The sequence below is a fragment of the Urtica dioica genome, chromosome 9, assembly GCF_054948205.1.
Source record: "Urtica dioica subsp. dioica isolate 48M chromosome 9, U.dioica_male_clone48M_v1_H2, whole genome shotgun sequence".
Taxonomy (NCBI): Eukaryota; Viridiplantae; Streptophyta; class Magnoliopsida; order Rosales; family Urticaceae; genus Urtica; species Urtica dioica.
This window is the reverse complement of record NC_142764.1, coordinates 25,449,635-25,468,155: the sequence shown is the minus strand read 5'-3', so window position 1 is coordinate 25,468,155 and position 18,521 is coordinate 25,449,635. Positions and strand designations below refer to the sequence as shown.

Genomic DNA, 18,521 nt, shown 5'->3' with positions numbered 1-18,521 from the left:
GTGGGGTTAACCCCTGATCCTATTCCTATTAAAACAGTGACTCCCGTACGAGGTTAAACTTAGAGCTTTTATGATTCCGTGAAATCGGATTGTTGAGATTCCGAATGAGAAATGCGGGATTACTCTTGATAAAAGAATCACCAATGTGAGAGAGAAGTGGGGCCGCTTCGAAAGAGAATTAATTGGGCTTAATTCTTTAAAAACTCTTGCAGAACCAGGCGAATGTTCAGGGCCAAAATGAACATAACCATGAGAACTGAACCTGTGTCAGGGAGATATCAGTGGGGGATATGTTTATCGTTTATACAAAACGACTAACAGTTCAAGGACATCGTGTCTACTGAGTAGTCAGTAAAGATGGCATATCTTTCCGAGGGAAGGTTCAAAGGCTCTACCTACCTATCCTATACTGGTATTAACCGTAGAATCTATCACCACCTTGAGTCGTGTCGTGTCTTTATAATTGTTGTCTCACAATTTCATTCATGTGGGGGATTGTTGGAAGGATTGTAAATAAAGAGAATTATTTACAAGTGTATAGATGATTTTTGGCTAATATTTGAGTGGGGTCCACTCATGGGAATTTGTTAATTCTTGCTTATTCTTATTCCTCGTTGCGACGGGTATAAGATTGATTATTTATTTGCAAAATCATTACTATAATGAATGAAAAATTGATGCTCAAAGTATGCTTAAAAGAACACATTTGTTATGTGTAAATGAAGTGAATTGCAAGAGTCCCACATGGGTTGGGTAAGTGTGTTGTATGGTGTATATATATTATCTTCTTTCTTTAGTGGTCAAGCAGGTGCAAGAGAGGAGAGTGTGGGTGAGTTATCTCTTAACCCCTCGCGCGCACACACACACGCGCGCCGCCGCCGAGCCGAGCCGGGCCGGGCTCGGGCTCGGGCTCGAGCTCGGGTTTCGGGTTTCAGGTTTCGGGTTTTGGGTTTCGAGAATGTCTCGGTCTCGGGCTCGGGCTTGGGGCTCCTTGGGCCAATCCTTATCTTTTTATTGCAAAATTCACTTACAATTTGTTTTAATTTCATAAATAACTTCTGTGTTATGTTGGGAATTAATTTATTTGGGAATAAAGGTTACGGTTGCATTAAGTGCCTTTATTCTGGAGTAATGGAGACGTTTGAGCGAGCTTCCAAGGCTGCTCACGTTCATAACTGACGAGTATTCAAGTGCCTTTATTCTGGAGCATTAAGTGCCTTCAAGTGCCATTATTCTGGAACGTTTTCTTGTTCAAATCTGTTCAGAAATTGTGCCTATAAAAGCAAGGCCCGAGTTCTCATTCGAACACACACAACAACACTCATCTCTCCCTCTCTTTGAAATTGTTTTTGTCTTTTGTAGCCCGGTGATAGCTTCTGACGCTCGGGTTCTAGTTCACCGAAGCCGAGTCTTGTGGTGCATTGCTCGTCTTAGTAGTCGTTGTATCTTGGGAGGCTTTCGCTCACGAAATCCAGCACCTGTGGGAGGACGATAAAAAGCTTTAAGGAAACCGTCAAACGAGCCTCGACCTTTTCCTTGCCAACTTCCTGACGCAAACGACATGACGAATGTGAGTGGAGATGAGAGCCTCACCGAGAATCCCTCCCTGGTGAACACCCCGACTACCATGATGTTTGGTCAAATTCCTGTGACCTTGGGTCAAGACTCGATGGCGGCTACGGCCGGGAACGGACCTGCGGGTCTTGTCCAACCAATGGCTTCGATGGCCATGAACGGTTCGAGCGGTTCCTGGCATGCGTGCCCGCCGTCATACCGGCCGAGAAGCCCGAGAAGTTCACGGGGTCGAACTTCAAACGTTGGCAACAAAAGATGTTGTTCTACTTGACAACGCTCGGTCTTGCACGGTTCCTGACCGAAGATCCACCGACTTCTCGCGAGGACGAAACCGATTGTGATGTGCTAATGGCGTTTAGCACATGGAAGGATTCTGACTACCTGTGTCGGAATTTCGTGATGAATTGTCTCAACGACTCGCTGTACAATGTGTATAGCTCCAAACTCTCCTCCAAAGAGCTTTGGGAATCATTGGATCAGAAATACAAAACCGAAGACGCGGGATCTAAGAAGTATATCGTGGGCCGTTTCCTTGATTTTCAAATGGTGGATTCGAAGACCGTGGTGAGTCAAGTCCAAGAGCTGCAACTTATCATTCACGAGATTCATGCCGAGGGGATGACCATTAGCGAGTCATTCCAAGTTGCCTCTGCCATCGAGAAACTACCTGCGGGGTGGAAGGACTTCAAGAACTATCTCAAGCACAAGCGAAATGAGATGAGTTTTGAAGACTTGGTTGTTCGTCTCCGAATTGAAGAAGACAACCGTGGCTCCGACAAGAGGTTCACGACCCACTCCGAGAAGGCCAACGTCGTTGAACATGGCGAGAGCTCGAGGGGAAAGAAACCCGCCCACAAGCTTGGGCCAAAGGGGGGGACGTTCAAGAAGAAGAAGCATCAACCAAGATTCGTTGGCAAATTCTTCAACTGTGACAAAGAAGGTCACCGCGCTACCGATTGTAGGAAGCCAAAGAAGAAGAAGGAGGCCAATGTCGTGGAGGGCGATGATGAACTCCTCGTCGCTGTGTTCTCCGAGGTGAACATACCATTATTTCAACTATATTTATTTTTCGAAAAAAAGTCACAAATAAGACCTCGTCAGAAGAGATAATTTTTTTTTCTCCCTTTTACCCTCACTTTGCCGAATTGCAATGACAATTGAATCGAGAACTAAACAAAGAAAAGACAGCGAAAAGAAGAAAAAAAACATTATATAATTTCAACAATAGTCAAACGTTAGATGTATCAATCGGGGCTTTCGACCGGATCAAATCCGATCTCTTGCATCAAACGGACCTTCGATTTTGATGACGTCTCCGAACGTAGTGAAGACTCTCTAGAGAGACTCATTCTCGATGACCCGGACGAGCCCTCTGATGAAGCATATATACTCAACATCTGCACTGATCCGAACGCCGCCGCCGAGATTGCTCCGGCCACTCCGTGGTTCCACTCTGGGTGTGAGTCAGAGTTCTGTGAGCAAGAAAAATGTAGATCTACGAGAGAGAGAGAGAGAGAGAGAGAGAGAGAGAGAGAGAGAGAGAGAGAGTATACGTTAATTATTGATTTGAAATAAATAACCGTAATATCTCATATTAAAATTTCAAAGTCAAATGCATAAACATTTCAGAATCCATTTCATAATCGCAGAAAAACAAAAAGTCCACATGATGTCACGTCATGTATATAGTTATTTATCTAAAATTTACTAAAAATTGGCTAAACAACAAATCGTAAAGTCTAAGTGGCTTAGTTACCTAATTATCTGTTCTTTATTTAATTATACAATCTGTTACTATACACGTGGAAAGAGAATTGATTTTTCAAATCAAAACATAGTATTCGATTATCCTCCTTAAAATAAAAGCAAGATTTTGATAATCGAGTATTTATAAAGGGTTAAGTCATAATAAGAAAAACAAGCATAATACCACATCATAATTTTTGGCTATTTTCTAAACATTTTAAAACTTGGTTAGTTTGCAATTTCAACTAGGATTCTGTTCCGAGGTTTTAATCCATGTATTTTTTTTTTCATTTATGTGTGTTCAGTATCTCTGTTTAATTATATTTTGTTTCATTATTCCGTTTTCATTGGTTTAGTTTTTCCATAGTTAAATTTACTGAAAATTAAAAAAATAGCCAATTTAAACATTTGACATTGCTAAATAGCTAACGCTTGATAAATCTTAGATAAATAACCGTAAATAATGATTTGGCCTAATATATGGAGGTGGCTATTTATCTAAGATTTACGTCTGTAAATACATGAAAATGACTATTTACCTAAGATTTATCAAATGTTGGGTATTTAGAAATGTCAAATGTTTAAGTTGGATATTTTTCTAATTGACCCTATTAAATTTATTGTCGTTTTAGGATTTTATGATCAATTCCAATAATTATGATAGGACTTTTTTAATACGATTTATGTTGTTAACAATTATTACAACTTACAAAAAAAATTATGATTTTACAAAGCAGTTTGTAAAGAAATATCAGATTTATATAATCAGTGTAAAAATTAATATCCCGTGTCAATTAAAATTCGTACAAAAGTAACTTATTCATAGAAATTGAATTGATTAATCGAATTAAAACTCAAATACAATAGATATGGTCAACAAAAATCTTCGGCGGCGACCGTACCCAAAAAATGAATAAAAAAGAAGAAAAAAGAATCACTTCAGATTAATATCGAAACAAAAAGGTTTGGATACTGTGGCTGTTTGCTTTACATCAGACTTTGTCGTGCTCACTATAGTCTTTGATTTGTACAAGGTCGAACAAAAATGTTTGAGAATTAAGGTCCTGAAATTCACTGTGTCTGCTTATTTTTGTTCAAGGATTTTGTTCAATTAGAATCCAAAGGAGAAATTAGTAAGGAAAAAAAGGGAGATTTAATGTAAATTTAGTTAGAAAAATACACTTCAAACTTTTTTAGGATTGCAAAATGACCCTTGTTTCATGATTTTCAATAAAATAGTAAAAAACAAATCCATCATCTTATATAACCTTGTGAATTTAAACAAAAAAAACCCTTGGCACTTATTTTTTGGGATTTCATTTAATAGGCGTTTTGATTTTTTTTCCACTCACTCACACACACACACACGACATAGGCGAAGAGAGACGCATAGAGACAAAGGTTCTTTCCAAAGGACTTGTTGGACATCAACGACTCGAACAGAGTTAGGAAGAATGTCATTTCATGCCAATAAACCACTACTAACAATTATAAATAAATTTATACATGTTTGTACTCTTTATTCGTAGTGTATTTTTTCGTTCATTGATATTAATGTTTTGACATAGTTATAAACAATTATTTTAAATGTCTGTGTTATTCATTTCATATGTAAGAAAAAGAATTTGTTGGTAGTTGTTTTAATTTTTACGAAAGCTACAAATAGTTGAATTAATATGCGCTCTTGCGACTTTATTAATAGACTTATTGATATCCACCTAACGCGAAAAATCTAGTGAATGAAAAGAAAAGATATTTCAATATCGAGTTATTTCTGAGTTTTTATATTATATTTTCTAAAAAAGATGAGAAATTGTCTAATCTGTCACCAATTTCATAACATTTTGAGAAATTGCCATATTTGTCACCAATTTTATAATTTTTTTTCCACTTTCCACCAAAAGACTAATTTTTCCCAAAATGTCACCGAGATGTCAACATTGTTGACATCTATGTCAACAATGTTGACATCTCATAGTGAAGCGCAAAAATAGATGTCAACATTGTTGACATAGATGGTGACATTTTGGGAAAAATTAGTCTTTTGGTGGAAAGTGGGAAAAAATTATAAAATTAGTGGCAAATGGGGCAATTTCTCTAACATTTTCCCATTTTCCACCAAAAGACTAATTTTTCCCAAAATGCCACCATCTATGTCAACAATGTTGACATCTATTTTTGCCCTTCACTGGGATGTCAACATTGTTGACATAGATGATTGTTGACATCTCGGTGGTATTTTGGGAAAAATTAGTCTTTTGGTGGAAAGTGGGAAAATGTTATGAAATTGGTGACAAATGAGACAATTTCTCTTAGAATAAAGGAAAAGTAGAACTTAAAGGAAAGTAACATGGCTGGAGAATTAAACGTGCACGATATATACAATCTGTTTAGACTTTAGATGATTCATCTACTATGATAGAGCGCCTTGATTATGAGTAGGACCACAGTGACAGTGACATAAGTCTTCGAAATCTAAAGCCATGTGACCACGTCAACATGCGAACACAGATACACGAAAGATAAGCTTTAAAGATAACTCTTCTGTCTTGTTCAAATTAGTCAGTGCTGATAGTAGTCTACAAACGCATCTTCTCGGAAAGACAGGAAACTCAGAAGTCAGAAGATTATAACACAAGAGACCCAGGAGACACTTTCAACTTATAAGTTGACCCATTAAAAACTCCGGCGCCTCTCACTTCGTCCTCCTCTCTGCGATCTGCATCCAAAGGTCCCGATCGGAATCATAGACTCTGCGAAGAACAGTTTTGTTTTTTTTTGTTGTTGCTCACATAAATAGTATGTTCGTGTAAATAGAAAACATATTTACAGTATATTCGTGTAAATACGAAGCATATTTACAGTATATTCATTGTAAATACAAAGCATATTTACAGTATATTCACTGTAAATACAAAACATATTTACAGTATATTCGTGTAAATAAACTGAAAAAAATTCTGGAAATATTTTGGGCACGAAAATTCTGGAAATTATGAATATATGGAAGACAAAATAATATTAATAAATGAAGAATATATTTACAGATTTTATCTATAATGAATTGCCACGAAAATAGATACTAATTACTTAAAGTCAACGCTGAAAACTTCCAAATGCATAATAATAATGGGCTATTAACTTTCAAAATCTGCAGGAAATTTCAAATTTCAAATTTGAAAACTTACCTATTCGGTTTCATTATTTGAAAAAAAAAATTGCCTAATTAAAAAAATCTGCGAATTAAATAAGGGCAAAAATGTAAACCTAATTTAATTAATAAGCTGCCACGTAAGCAATATGGCTATTTACAGGAAATTAATGAAAGGTTGGCTAAAAAAAATTGCAAGTGTTTAAGATGACTACGCAGCCAATTATTTGATAAAAATATTTATATAAGGCAGCTATATATAATCCCAAATAACTTCAGGTTTTTAAACAATGCAGCCAAAAAAAAAAAAAAAAAAAAAACAAACTTTTTAAGAAAAAAAACAAAACCACAATGAGTTCCTCCATCAGAAATGTCCGAGCTGTGTTACTCGTCCCAATTTTGATCACGCTCACGCTCGCTTTATTTATTCCCAAATGTGTTGCCCAAGACTGCACGGACACCGCAGATTTCTGCTGGAACTGTTCTTCCATCGGAGACTTCACCGCCGGCAGCGTCTACGAGAAAAACCTCAACACCCTCTTATTCTCCACAATCATTAAATCCGGTCAGAACGACATTGACTTTTTCCGCAACGCTTCCTCCGGTCAACCTCCGGATGAAGTCAACGCGATCGGGCTCTGCAGAGGAGACGTCAATAATGCCTCCCTTTGCGCGACTTGTCTAAACGAGACGAGTCGAAAGGTGTTGCAGTGGTGCCCGAAGAGAAAGGAGGCGATCATGTGGGGCCTGCTTTGCATGATTCGATACTCAAGCCAGCCTATTTTCTCCATCAAATTAGACGAGCCACGACGGATCTTGGCGAGCCCGGAAACTGTTACTGATGGCTCAACGGTCAAGGAGGTTGTGATGCCTCTACTCAATGATCTGGTCGAGAAAGCCGCGTCGAGTGCCACCAAGTTCGCCTTCAATAGCACGGCATTGCCGAACGGCAAGCCCGTGCACGCTTTACTCCAGTGTACTCCCGACTTGAGCCAGACAGATTGCAGTGCCTGCTTGAACGACTCCGCCTCAAAAATTCAGGAAGGAAAAGAAGGAGGACGAGTTCTCAAGCCCAGCTGTACTCTCAGATTCAGGACCGGAGCCCCTTTTGAAAAAAACATGGAATCCACGACGCCTCAGTTGACATCTTGCTCACAGAACCCCGACTTCTGTTGGGGTTGCTACGGCCTCCCAGAGGAGACCAACTCAAACAGCGTCTACGCCAGAAACCTCGGAGATATACTATCATCGATCACCTCGAGAAAGAATCTAAACCCTTACGGGTTCTACAATGTCTCCTCGGTGGACGATGCAGACAGAGTCAGCGTCATCGCGATGTGCAGAGGAGATCTCTCGCCCGAGATTTGCCAGGGATGTGTTCACAATTCCGGCCAGACACTCATCTCCGACGCCAATCAGTACTGCATGAACAGGAAAAAGGCAATCGCGTGGGACGAGCGCTGCATGGTTCGGTTCTCGAACGAGTCGATATTCTCGGCGATGCAAGGCGAGCCGAGAAAATATGAACGGAACCCGAACAAAGTGATCCAACCGGAGTCTTTCAAGGCCGCGCTCGACCCTCTGCTAGCTAAACTGACCGCGGCGGCCGCTTCGGACGATTCACGGAGGAAATACGATTCGGGACGGGCTGATGTGGATGGGTACGATGGGATATACGCATTCGCCCAGTGCACTCCCGATCTCGACAAACAGAAATGCAGTGAGTGTCTTCTGGATTCTGTTACGGAGATGCAACAGTGTTGCGAAGGAGTTCAAGGCGCGAAGCTTCTCAAACCAAGCTGCGTTTTGAGGTACGAGGTTGGGAAGTTCTTCGGACAAACCACTGATCTGACGGATATATCGTTTCCATTCGAAGGGCCGCCTAGTTCCCCGCCGCCCCCACCGCCAGGTGTGTAATGTCAGAAGCTAGTCATTGATCATAATAGCCAACATTTTGAAGGACAAGTCAAGTACTAATTAACATTGAAATAAGACATATAAGATAAAAAATCAGTTGTATGATAACAATTAGGAGATCCAATTATTTCTTATCAGATAAAATAGACGACACCACAAGGAATATTATTATTGGAGTTGCTGTTTCAGTCAGTGTGGCCGTGCTGCTTTGCATGCTCATTATCATAAGGAGGAGAACTCATGTCAAGTTCCAAAGTAAGCCGAGGAAAAACTAACGGTTTTTGGTGTCTCATTTAAACCTGAAACTGGTTGACATTCCATTTTTGTAACATATTTCTTATCTGGTTTACAAGGCCAATACGACGAAATAACGGGGGCAGAGTCTTTGCACTACGATTTGGGCACAATACAAGTTGCTACAGAGGATTTTTCTGAAGAAAACAAGCTTGGACGCGGTGGATTTGGTGATGTTTACCGGGTATGAATGAAGCCATTGTATAGTAAACTAAAAAAAAAAAAAAACTGCAGTCATTGTTTTGAGGTGTTCACTACAGCTAATTTTCGTACGTTTTCAGGGTAAGCTATCCAACGGCCAACTTATTGCTGTGAAAAGGCTTTCGAAAACGTCCGACCAAGGCGACAAGGAGTTCAAGAATGAAGTGACGTTGGTTGCTAAGCTGCAACACCGGAATCTAGTCAGACTTCTTGGTTTCTGCTTGCATGAAAAGGAAACACTTCTAATTTATGAATATGTTCTGAATTCAAGTCTCGATAAATACATATATAGTACGTCTCAACGCCATCTTTTACTTTTGACTTTTTCTTTATTTGTTAAGACTGAACCTGACTCAAATAAACCTGCTCTGAATCTGTATGAACTGGAATATGCAGATCCAACAAAACGCGCGCTCTTGGATTGGGATCGCCGCTATAAAATCATCAAAGGCATCGCTCGTGGGCTTCTTTACATTCACGAAGACTCTCGTCTCAAGATCGTCCACTGCGATTTGAAAGCTGGGAACGTACTGTTGGATGATGAAATGAACCCCAAGATCTCGGATTTCGGAATGGCGAGATTGTTTGCTTTGGATGAAACTCAGGGGCAGACAAAGAAAGCTGCAGGGACCTAGTAAGCACAATTCTCATCTATTCCGAACAAAGTTTTTTTTTTTTTTTTTTTTTTTTTTTTATCGAATATTAATTTTTTGTTCCTTGATCTCAATTTAGCGGATACATGGCACCGGAATACGTAATTCAAGGGCACTTCTCTGTCAAGTCCGACGTATTTAGCTTCGGAGTACTACTCCTGGAGATAATAAACGGGCAAAAGAACGGAGATTTCCGACATGAAGATGAAGATCATGGCCATCTCCCGACCTATGTGGGTGTAGCTATGAAATCCAAATAGAAGCTATTTAACCATCAAAGTTTTCCTGTACATAATATATATAGATAGCTTGAATTTTTCAGGCATGGAAGTATTGGAGCGATGGGACTGCGTCAACTCTAATCGATCCGCAAATGCCGATCGGGTCTGGAACAGATGAGATAATGAAATGCATACACATAGGGCTTTTGTGCGTCCAAAAAAATATATCAGACCGACCCACCATGGATTTGGTGGTTCACATGCTCCGCCGCGGGTCCCACGACACTCTCGCTGTACCTGCAAAGCCTGGATTCTTCATGGGAAGCAGCGCTAACATTCCACTTCAAAATCAATCTCAGACCGACTCTACTCAAGCCTCAGTAAATGAGGCTACAATTACTGAAATTCACCCCTGTTAGTACCGTCACAAACATCGCAGTTTTTTTTTCCTGATTATTTTATTTAAATTCATTGCTGATTCTGGTTGTGCATACCATTTCATTTTCTTTAACCTATTAACTTTGTATATTTTGTCCAGTTGTTTTTATAATTCAAGTGATTTTTCTTATTCTTTCTTTGCAGGTGCCTAGTCTTCTAGAATTTCAAAACAAGATTCCCCGGATTATCAAACGGTGTTCCAAAAACAGCCATACATGTATATATGTGTGGTGTTTATCATATTAACTTGGTGTTGGATTCGAATGAGTCTTACTTGGGTAGCATATGTAAAAGGAAAAAGCTTTGTTCAAGAGGGATTTCCTTCGGTATATTGACTGTTAGAAAATTTTAGGGACTACTAATGTTATTAAATAAATGTGTTGGGTCATTATTAATTAAGTCAAAATTGATGTGATCTAATTTAGAATAAAAATTTGTGACTTAAGGACATATTTGTCATGAAATTATTATGTGGCTATCATAAATGCTAATCTAATTTGATGATGGACCAAATTAGAAATAAACAATAGTTATTAGTAACTGTCTGATAGTTATTAGGCAATTACTAATAACATGGTAGGTCCCTGATTGTAGTACGTTCAATTTTTCTTGTATCCCCATCAACAAGAATACCCCAGACTCTTAGGCAAACTGCAATTGAAAAACCACCACTCTTTTATATTTTTAATCCATGGATTCAGGTACGCTTCCGCTATTAAGATCTTTAGTTTTGGTTCTCTTGAATTGAATTAATATTAAATTAGTGATTGAAAATCCTAACAATTGGTATCAGAGCAATCTAATCCAATTCTTGAGAATTTGTTTGTTATCATCGGTAACGATCGATGTGCTACAGATAATAAAAAGTATTTTTAGAATCTTTAGTCGTTGCCATATTTCGGTGTTGAACATACTGTATTGCGATTTTACTTCATTCGCGTTGATAGAGTATCAAAGTCGGTTATGATTTTGCATATTTCTATGTTTTGCGATTCCGTTATTTGGAAATAAGTGCACGCAAATTTGGTGATTATCGCATATAAAGTATCAGTTTTGTGATAAAGGAGTTATGGAATATAGGGATCAGTGAGTGGATTGCAATTGTGTTTATGTGACTTCTTGCATCTTTAATTAAATGGGGTAACTATGTTTCTTATAACATAATGAATTTCATTTGTCAATCAAACTGCGGAAGAATTAAAAATAAATAATAAGCTTTTGTAAACAATGCATTACGGTATTTAAATCGGAAAACAAAAACTGAGATAATCACGTGGAAGAGTATTGTTCCATTTCCATATAGAACTGGCATGAAAGGATCACATAGTGTCAATTATACCTCTCGTTATTCTTTCTCTGTTGCCCTTTCTTTGACGTATCAGTTTTGTGATAAAGGAGTTATGGAATATAGGGATCAGTGAGTGGATTGCAATTGTGTTTATGTGACTTCTTGCATCTTTAATTATTTTCCTTTTCGGCGTGTACATGACATTATGGTTTTGTTGTATATGTATTGGAAGTTTTATATATTGTAATCTAGTGCATATAGTTACTGATCCGTATATGACCCATAAGGTATTCATATAGTTAATATACATGGTAACTAAAATTCTGTATATAGCTATATTAATGCATATATATGTCAAATTTATTAAAATTTGCATAAACTTATATACACATATTCATGTTTTGGTACTTCAAATTAATGGTAATTATATATAAATTTTGTTCATTATTCCTAATAAATAATTGAAACAAAAATATCACCAAAGTGACTTCTCTTGTGTAGATTATTTATGAAGAATTTTGGATGTTGTGTATGTGTTAATTTATGCGGATACTAGTCGGTACAAAGGAAGATTAGTGACTGACCAAATTACATATACATATTTGTAATGATAAGCATGTAACAATAGTTAAGTTTTACTTGTGAATAATTGATCGATCCAAAGATAGATTAATTATTTGACAAGCCTTATTGTTAATGTTTGATCATTACAAATATCGTTAGCATATTAAGGTTAAATTTATGTGTATATGTGCTTATGTGATTGTATTGTTCTATTTCAACTGTTGCTACTATATCTGCTAATCTCAATTCGGTTCCGGTCCTTAATGGTAACAAGTTTAAGGATTGGAAGGAGAACATGATGATTGTTCTTGGCTGCATGGATCTTGACTTATCGCTTAGAATGGATAAGCCGGCTTCTCTTACGGATGCTAGTTCCGCCGATGATAGGCGGATCTATGAGAAGTGGGACCGTTCTAACCGAATGAGTCTTATGATCATCAAGTGCGGCATACCTGAAGCTTTTAGGGGTGCGGTGTCTGAAGAGATCACCAATGCCAAAGATTTTCTAGCCGAAATCGAAAAGCGCTTTGAAAAGAGCGATAAGGCTGAAACGAGCACTCTTTTAAAGAAGCTTATTTCAATGAAGTTCAAGGGCAATGAAAATATAAGGGAGTACATTATGGAAATGTCTCATATTGCTTCAAAGCTGAAATGACTCAAACTTGAGTTATCGGATGACTTGCTTGTCTATTTGGTCCTTCTATCTCTCCCTCCTAAATTCAGTCAATTTCAGGTAAGTTATAACTGCTAGAGAGAGAAATGGTCTCTTAACGAGCTCATTTCATTTTGTGTTCAAGAGGAGGAAAGATTGAAGCAAGATAAGACTAAAAGTGCTCCCTTGGCAAACACCTCTAAAAGTAAGAATCTCAAGAGGAAAAATGAGGTTGCTAAAGATAAAAGTCCAACACTAAAGAAACAAGCCCAAGAGGAGCTTCCAGAGGGTTGTTTCTTTTGCAAGAAGCATGGACACGAGAAGAAGGAATGTCCTAAGTATCGCATATGGCGTAAGAAGAAAGGTACATTCCTTGATTTAGTCTGTTCTGAGGTTCATTTGACTTTAGTACCTAGAAACACTTGGTGGTTAGATTCTGGTGCTACTTCTAACATAAGTGTTTCGATGCAAGGTAGCCTGAGCTACCGAAGGCCAAGTGATGCCGAGAGACGCATCTATGTTGGTGATGGCAAGTCGGTAGATGTGGAAGCAATTGGGCATTTTAGAATGTTATTAAGTACTGATTATTACTTGGATTTAATAGATACTTTTGTTGTACCATCGTTTAGACGGAATTTGGTTTCTGTTTCTTATTTGGACAAATTAGGATATTGTTGTTCATTTCAAGACAGTGTGTTCAGTTTATCTATTAATTCTAAAGTTGTTGGGACTGGTTCACTTGTTATTTATGACAATCTTTATATGTTTGAAATTGTTGCTTCTTACAGTGAAACCTTGAATGTGGAATCACGTGGTACTAAGCGCAAATTAAGCAATGAGAATTCAAATTCTTTATGACACAAGCGATTAGGTCACATTTCTAGAAATAGAATTGAAAGGCTTGTTTCCGAAGGAATTTTAGATTAAATTGTTTTTTCTGACTTTGATATTTGTGTTGCATGTATCAAAGGAAAACAGACTATAAAGAAGAAAATTGGTGCATTAAGGGAAACAGACGTCTTAGAGTTGATACATACGGACATTTGTGGACCATTTCCTACTCCTTCTTGGAATGGCCGGTCAACAATATTTTGTATCATTCATAGACGACTATTCAAGATATGCATACATTTTTCTTATTCATGAAAAGTCTCAAGTATTGGACGTGTTCAAAAAATTTAAAGCTGGGGTTGAAAACCAACTCAACAAAAGGATAAAGAAAGTCAAATCTGACCGTGGTGGTGAATACTATGGTAGATATGATGGCTCAGGTGAACAACGTCCAGGACCCTTTGTCAGACACCTAGATGAGTGTGGTATCGTCCCACAGTACACTATGCCTGGGTCGCCCAGAATGAATGGTGTTGCTGAAAGACAAAACCGAACTCTTAAGGATAGGTAAGGAGTATGATTAGTCATTCAACCTTACCAGAATCACTCTGGGGAGAGGCACTCAAGACCGCAGCCTACCTTTTAAATAGGGTACCAACTAAAGCCCCTGTCAAAACACCTTATGAGCTTTGGACCGGGCGAAAGCCTAGTTTAAGGCATTTCCATATTTGGGTTGTCTTGCTGAAGCAAGGCCTTATAGGGCGAGTGAAAAGAAATTGGATCTCAAAACAGTAAGCAGCTATTTTATTGGGTACCCTTAGCGATAAATGGGGTATAAGTTTTATGATCCTAAAGTTAAGACAATCTTTGAGACGGGAATTGCAACGTTCTTTGAGGATATTGAGTTTGGTGGGAGAAATAAAAAGAAAAAGGTATTGTCTTTCAGGAGGAGTCGGATTCAACAATTCCTATTGAGGAAAGTTTGATTTCTATTCCAATTACTTTTGATAATGTTCAGGATTCCTTTCCTGTCATTGATCAAGAGCAACAAGACATTGTCATTCAACCACCCGAGGTACAAACTCAACAACCTCAAGATCAAGTGCCTTTGTGGCGATCCACTAGAGATTACATAGTTTTTCTTTTAGAAAATGAGGATGGTTGTGGTATGATGGAAGATGACCCTGCCATGAATAATTCAAACTATGTAAAGTGGATTGAAGCGATGAATGAAGAGTACAAGTCTATGCAAGATAATAAAGTTTGGGAACTTGTCCCATTGCCTGAAGGAAAGAAACCTATTGGTTGCAAATGGATTTTTAAAACCAAAAGGGATTCGAAGGGTAATGTTGAGAGGTATAAGGCTCGTCTTGTAGCTAAATGCTATACTCAAAAGGAAGAGATTGACTTTAAAGAGACTTTTTCTCCGGTTTCATCAAAGGACTCTTTTCGGACAATCATGGCGCTTGTTGCACATTTTGATATGGAATTCCATCAAATGGATGTCAAGACGGCGTTTCTCAATGGAGACATTGAAGAAACAATCTATATGATGCAACTTGAAAACTTTGTGTTGGGAAACCCAAAGAAGATGCTTTGCAAATTGACAAAATACATTTATGGGCTAAAGCAAGCTTCCCGTCAATGGTACCACAAATTTCATCAAGTGATTCTCTCATATGGTATTGAGACGAATGATGTTGATGATTGTGTGTATCATAAGTTCAATGGAAGTGAACATATGTGCCTGGTTTTGTATGTCGATGATATACTACTTGCCACTAATGATAAATTCATGTTGCATGAAACTAAGAAATTTCTATCAAATCATTTTGAGATGAAAGATCTAGGTGATGCATCTTTTGTATTAGGAATCCAAATTTACCGAGATCGTTCTCAAGATTTACTTGGATTATCACAAAAGAGCTACATCGATAAAGTGCTTAAAAGATTTGACATGTATGATTGTAAACCAGGAGACACCCCTGTCGCTAAAGGAGACAAATTCAGTCTCGACCAATGTCCAAAATGAATTCTTGAGATTCAGGCAATGGAAAAGATTCTCTATGCTTCGGCAGTTGAGAGTCTTATGTATGCTCAAATTTGTACGCGTCCGAATATTACGTATATTGTTGGAGTTTTAGGCAGATACTTAAGCAATCCTGGTGTGGATCATTGGAAAGCAGCCAAACGGGTCATGAGGTACTTGAAAAGAACAAAAGATCACATGCTCACATATAGGAGGTCAGACCATTTGGAGATCATAGGTTATTTTGACTCCGATTTTGCGGGATGCCAAGATAGTAGAAGATCCACATCAGGCTATGTCTATTTGTTGGGTGGTGGAGCTATATCATGGAAGAGTGCAAAACAGACTCTTATAACTTCATCCACCATGGCAGCAAAATTCGTAGCATATTATGAGGCATCCAACCATGGTATATGGCTGAGGAATTTTGTCACGGGGATGCGTATTGTGGAAAGAATTGAAATGTCGCTTAAGTTATATTGTGACAATAAATCAGCCGTAATGTATTCTAATAACAACAGGAGCTCGACGAAGTTGAAACATATTGACATCACGTTCTTAGTTGTTAAGGAAAGAGTGCAAAATGGACAGATTGACATAGAGCATTTAGGAACAAACTCCATGATAGCAGACTCTATTATAAAGGGTCTACCACCAAAGGTCTTTCACGAACACACTTCTCATATGGGTGTTGTAGAGCTTAATGATATCTAGATTCGGTGGGAGTTTGTTTGTTTATTTTATTTATGTTGTGTGCTTTATGTTTGTTTGTGTTATTTGTAAACACACATATTTATTGTTTCTGATCAGATTTATGGTACTAGTTTATTACATTTTGCATATTCAGGATAAAGTTGATCTCTTTAAAGTAGGATCAGATAAAATTGATATGAATAGATCACCTTACATATAATTTTATCTACCACATATTCATGATTGATCTATGTCATTTATTATATTGATATATGTGACCACTGACGTGTTTAGTTGTGATTGATACAACGAAAACAACTTTGATCCTATATTGATATAATTGATGGACGAGATTGTAATATGTCACATCATAATAATGACAAACAGTTTTTTGCGCGCTAAGGTTTCCACATTAATTTTATACATGTGTAGTTCAGTGGGAGATTGTTAGAAAATTTTAGGGACTGCTAATGTTATTAAATAAATGTGTTGGGTCATTATTAATTAAGTCAAAATTGATGTGGTCTAATTTAGAATAAAAATTTGTGACTTAAGGAAATATTTGTCATGAAATTATTATGTGGCTACCATAAGTGCTAATCTAATTTGATGAGGGGCCAAATTAGAAATAAACAATAGTTATTAGTAACTGCCTGACAGTTATTAGGCAATTACTAATAACAGGGTAGGTCCCTGATTGCAGTACATTAATTTTTTCTTGTATCCCCATCAACAAGAATACTCCAGACTCTTAGGCAATCTGCAATTGAAAGACCACCACTCTTTTATATTTTCAATCCATGGATTAAGATACACTTTCGCTATTAAGATCTTTAGTTTTGGTTCTTTTGAATTGAATTAGGATTAAATTGGGGATTGAAAATCCTAACATTGACAACATGTACTTTTTTTCTCCATTAGTTCATAGCAATTTGCCATTTTAAGGTAATGAATTTTGGATATATTAAGATGAACAAAACAAGACAACGCAATATTTGGATATTAGTGGTTTCTGTCGGGAAACTTGATAAACCAAGCATTGTGTGACACACCTTTTGAAAATATATAAAGCTATGTTTTGGGAGTCTTAGGAAAACCAAGCATTTTTAGTGATGAAAAGTCATAAATACCCTCCTGCTTATTCTTCCTTCATCAGCAGATTAAATGCCTTCCCTTAACAAATTCGAAATAAAAAAGAGCAAAACCCACAAAACCTCACGCACGCAAACCCCCACGCACAACAAACCCCACGCATGGCAAACCCCGACCCGCTACCAGTCCTCGTTGTCGCCGCCATTCGCTCAGTCCTCTTCTTGTTCAGCCCTCCTCGTCGCCGCCATTCGCTGTACTCTCCATTTCGGTCCTCGCCATTTCGCTCTCCTCGCCTTAAATCAGGTTGTTTTAGGGCAAGTCGCGACCGATGCAAACCAGTCCAGCCCTCCTCGCCATTTCGCTCAGTCCTCCTCCTGTTCTTGAACCGAGTCGCTGTTGCCCTCATTACGTCGGTCCTATAAACGAAAATGGTGAGTTTGTTTTGGGTCTCATTGTTTTAGGGTTGTTTTGGGTCCCATCGCTGCTGCCCTCATTACATCGGTCTCATTATATGACATTATTTCAAAATCTTCGATTATGGACTTCTTAGGGTTGTTTAAAGTATGAAATTTTTTTTTCTGTGATTTTAGGTTCTGTTTCGAAGATTTTGGGTCTGAGGGTTTGAAGTTTTCAATGAATTTTTGGTGATTAAGATTGTTTTGATATGAAATCTTGGGTTTTTTCGGTATGAAATTTTGGGATGTAGTTTTGATTAGACATTTCGGATTTTTTGGCTATGAAGTTTATAGCGTTTTAGAGTACTTTATGCTATTATTTGAAGCGATTTCGAAGATTTAAGATTGATTTCTTTTGGAAAGATTTGTGAGGATATGTATGTAGTTCGGATATTTGGCACCTACTTTGAGCAATACTTGTGTCAAAATTCGAAGTTTTTAGCCTTGATTGATTCTTTATTTCGAACTTTTCTCACTGTTTTATGACAACTTATCATTTTTTGGGTCTGTTTTGATTAGACATTTCGGATTTTTTGGCTATGAAGTTTATAGCGTTTTAGGGTACTTTATGGTATTATTTGAAGCGATTTCGAAGATTTAAGATTGATTTGTTTTGGAAAGATTTGTGAGGATATGTATGCAGTTCGGATATTTTACACCTATTTTGAGCAATATTTGTGTCAAAATTCGAAGTTTTTACCTTTGATTGATTCTTTATTTC

At 37.7% G+C, this 18,521-nt stretch overlaps 2 protein-coding genes and 1 pseudogene across 2 annotated transcripts; all 3 read left to right on the top strand.

The window, feature by feature from the left end:
• The first annotated feature begins 1,830 nt into the window (after window positions 1–1,830).
• On the top strand, window positions 1,831–5,954 carry LOC149386190 (uncharacterized). Its single transcript, XM_089626488.1, has 3 exons — window positions 1,831–2,610; window positions 2,815–3,034; window positions 5,884–5,954. The coding sequence occupies exons 1-3, from the start codon at window positions 1,831–1,833 to the stop codon at window positions 5,952–5,954; spliced, it is 1,071 nt and encodes a 356-aa protein (XP_089482614.1).
• A 663-nt stretch (window positions 5,955–6,617) lies between these two features.
• LOC149386189 (cysteine-rich receptor-like protein kinase 19) lies at window positions 6,618–10,506 on the top strand. Its single transcript, XM_089626487.1, has 8 exons — window positions 6,618–8,381; window positions 8,528–8,644; window positions 8,743–8,867; window positions 8,965–9,175; window positions 9,281–9,518; window positions 9,617–9,770; window positions 9,860–10,172; window positions 10,341–10,506. The coding sequence occupies exons 1-8, from the start codon at window positions 6,824–6,826 to the stop codon at window positions 10,346–10,348; spliced, it is 2,724 nt and encodes a 907-aa protein (XP_089482613.1). The 5' UTR covers window positions 6,618–6,823; the 3' UTR covers window positions 10,349–10,506.
• Window positions 10,507–12,274: 1,768 nt separating this feature from the next.
• On the top strand, window positions 12,275–14,102 carry LOC149386188 (uncharacterized; annotated as a pseudogene).
• The last annotated feature ends 4,419 nt before the right edge of the window (window positions 14,103–18,521 follow it).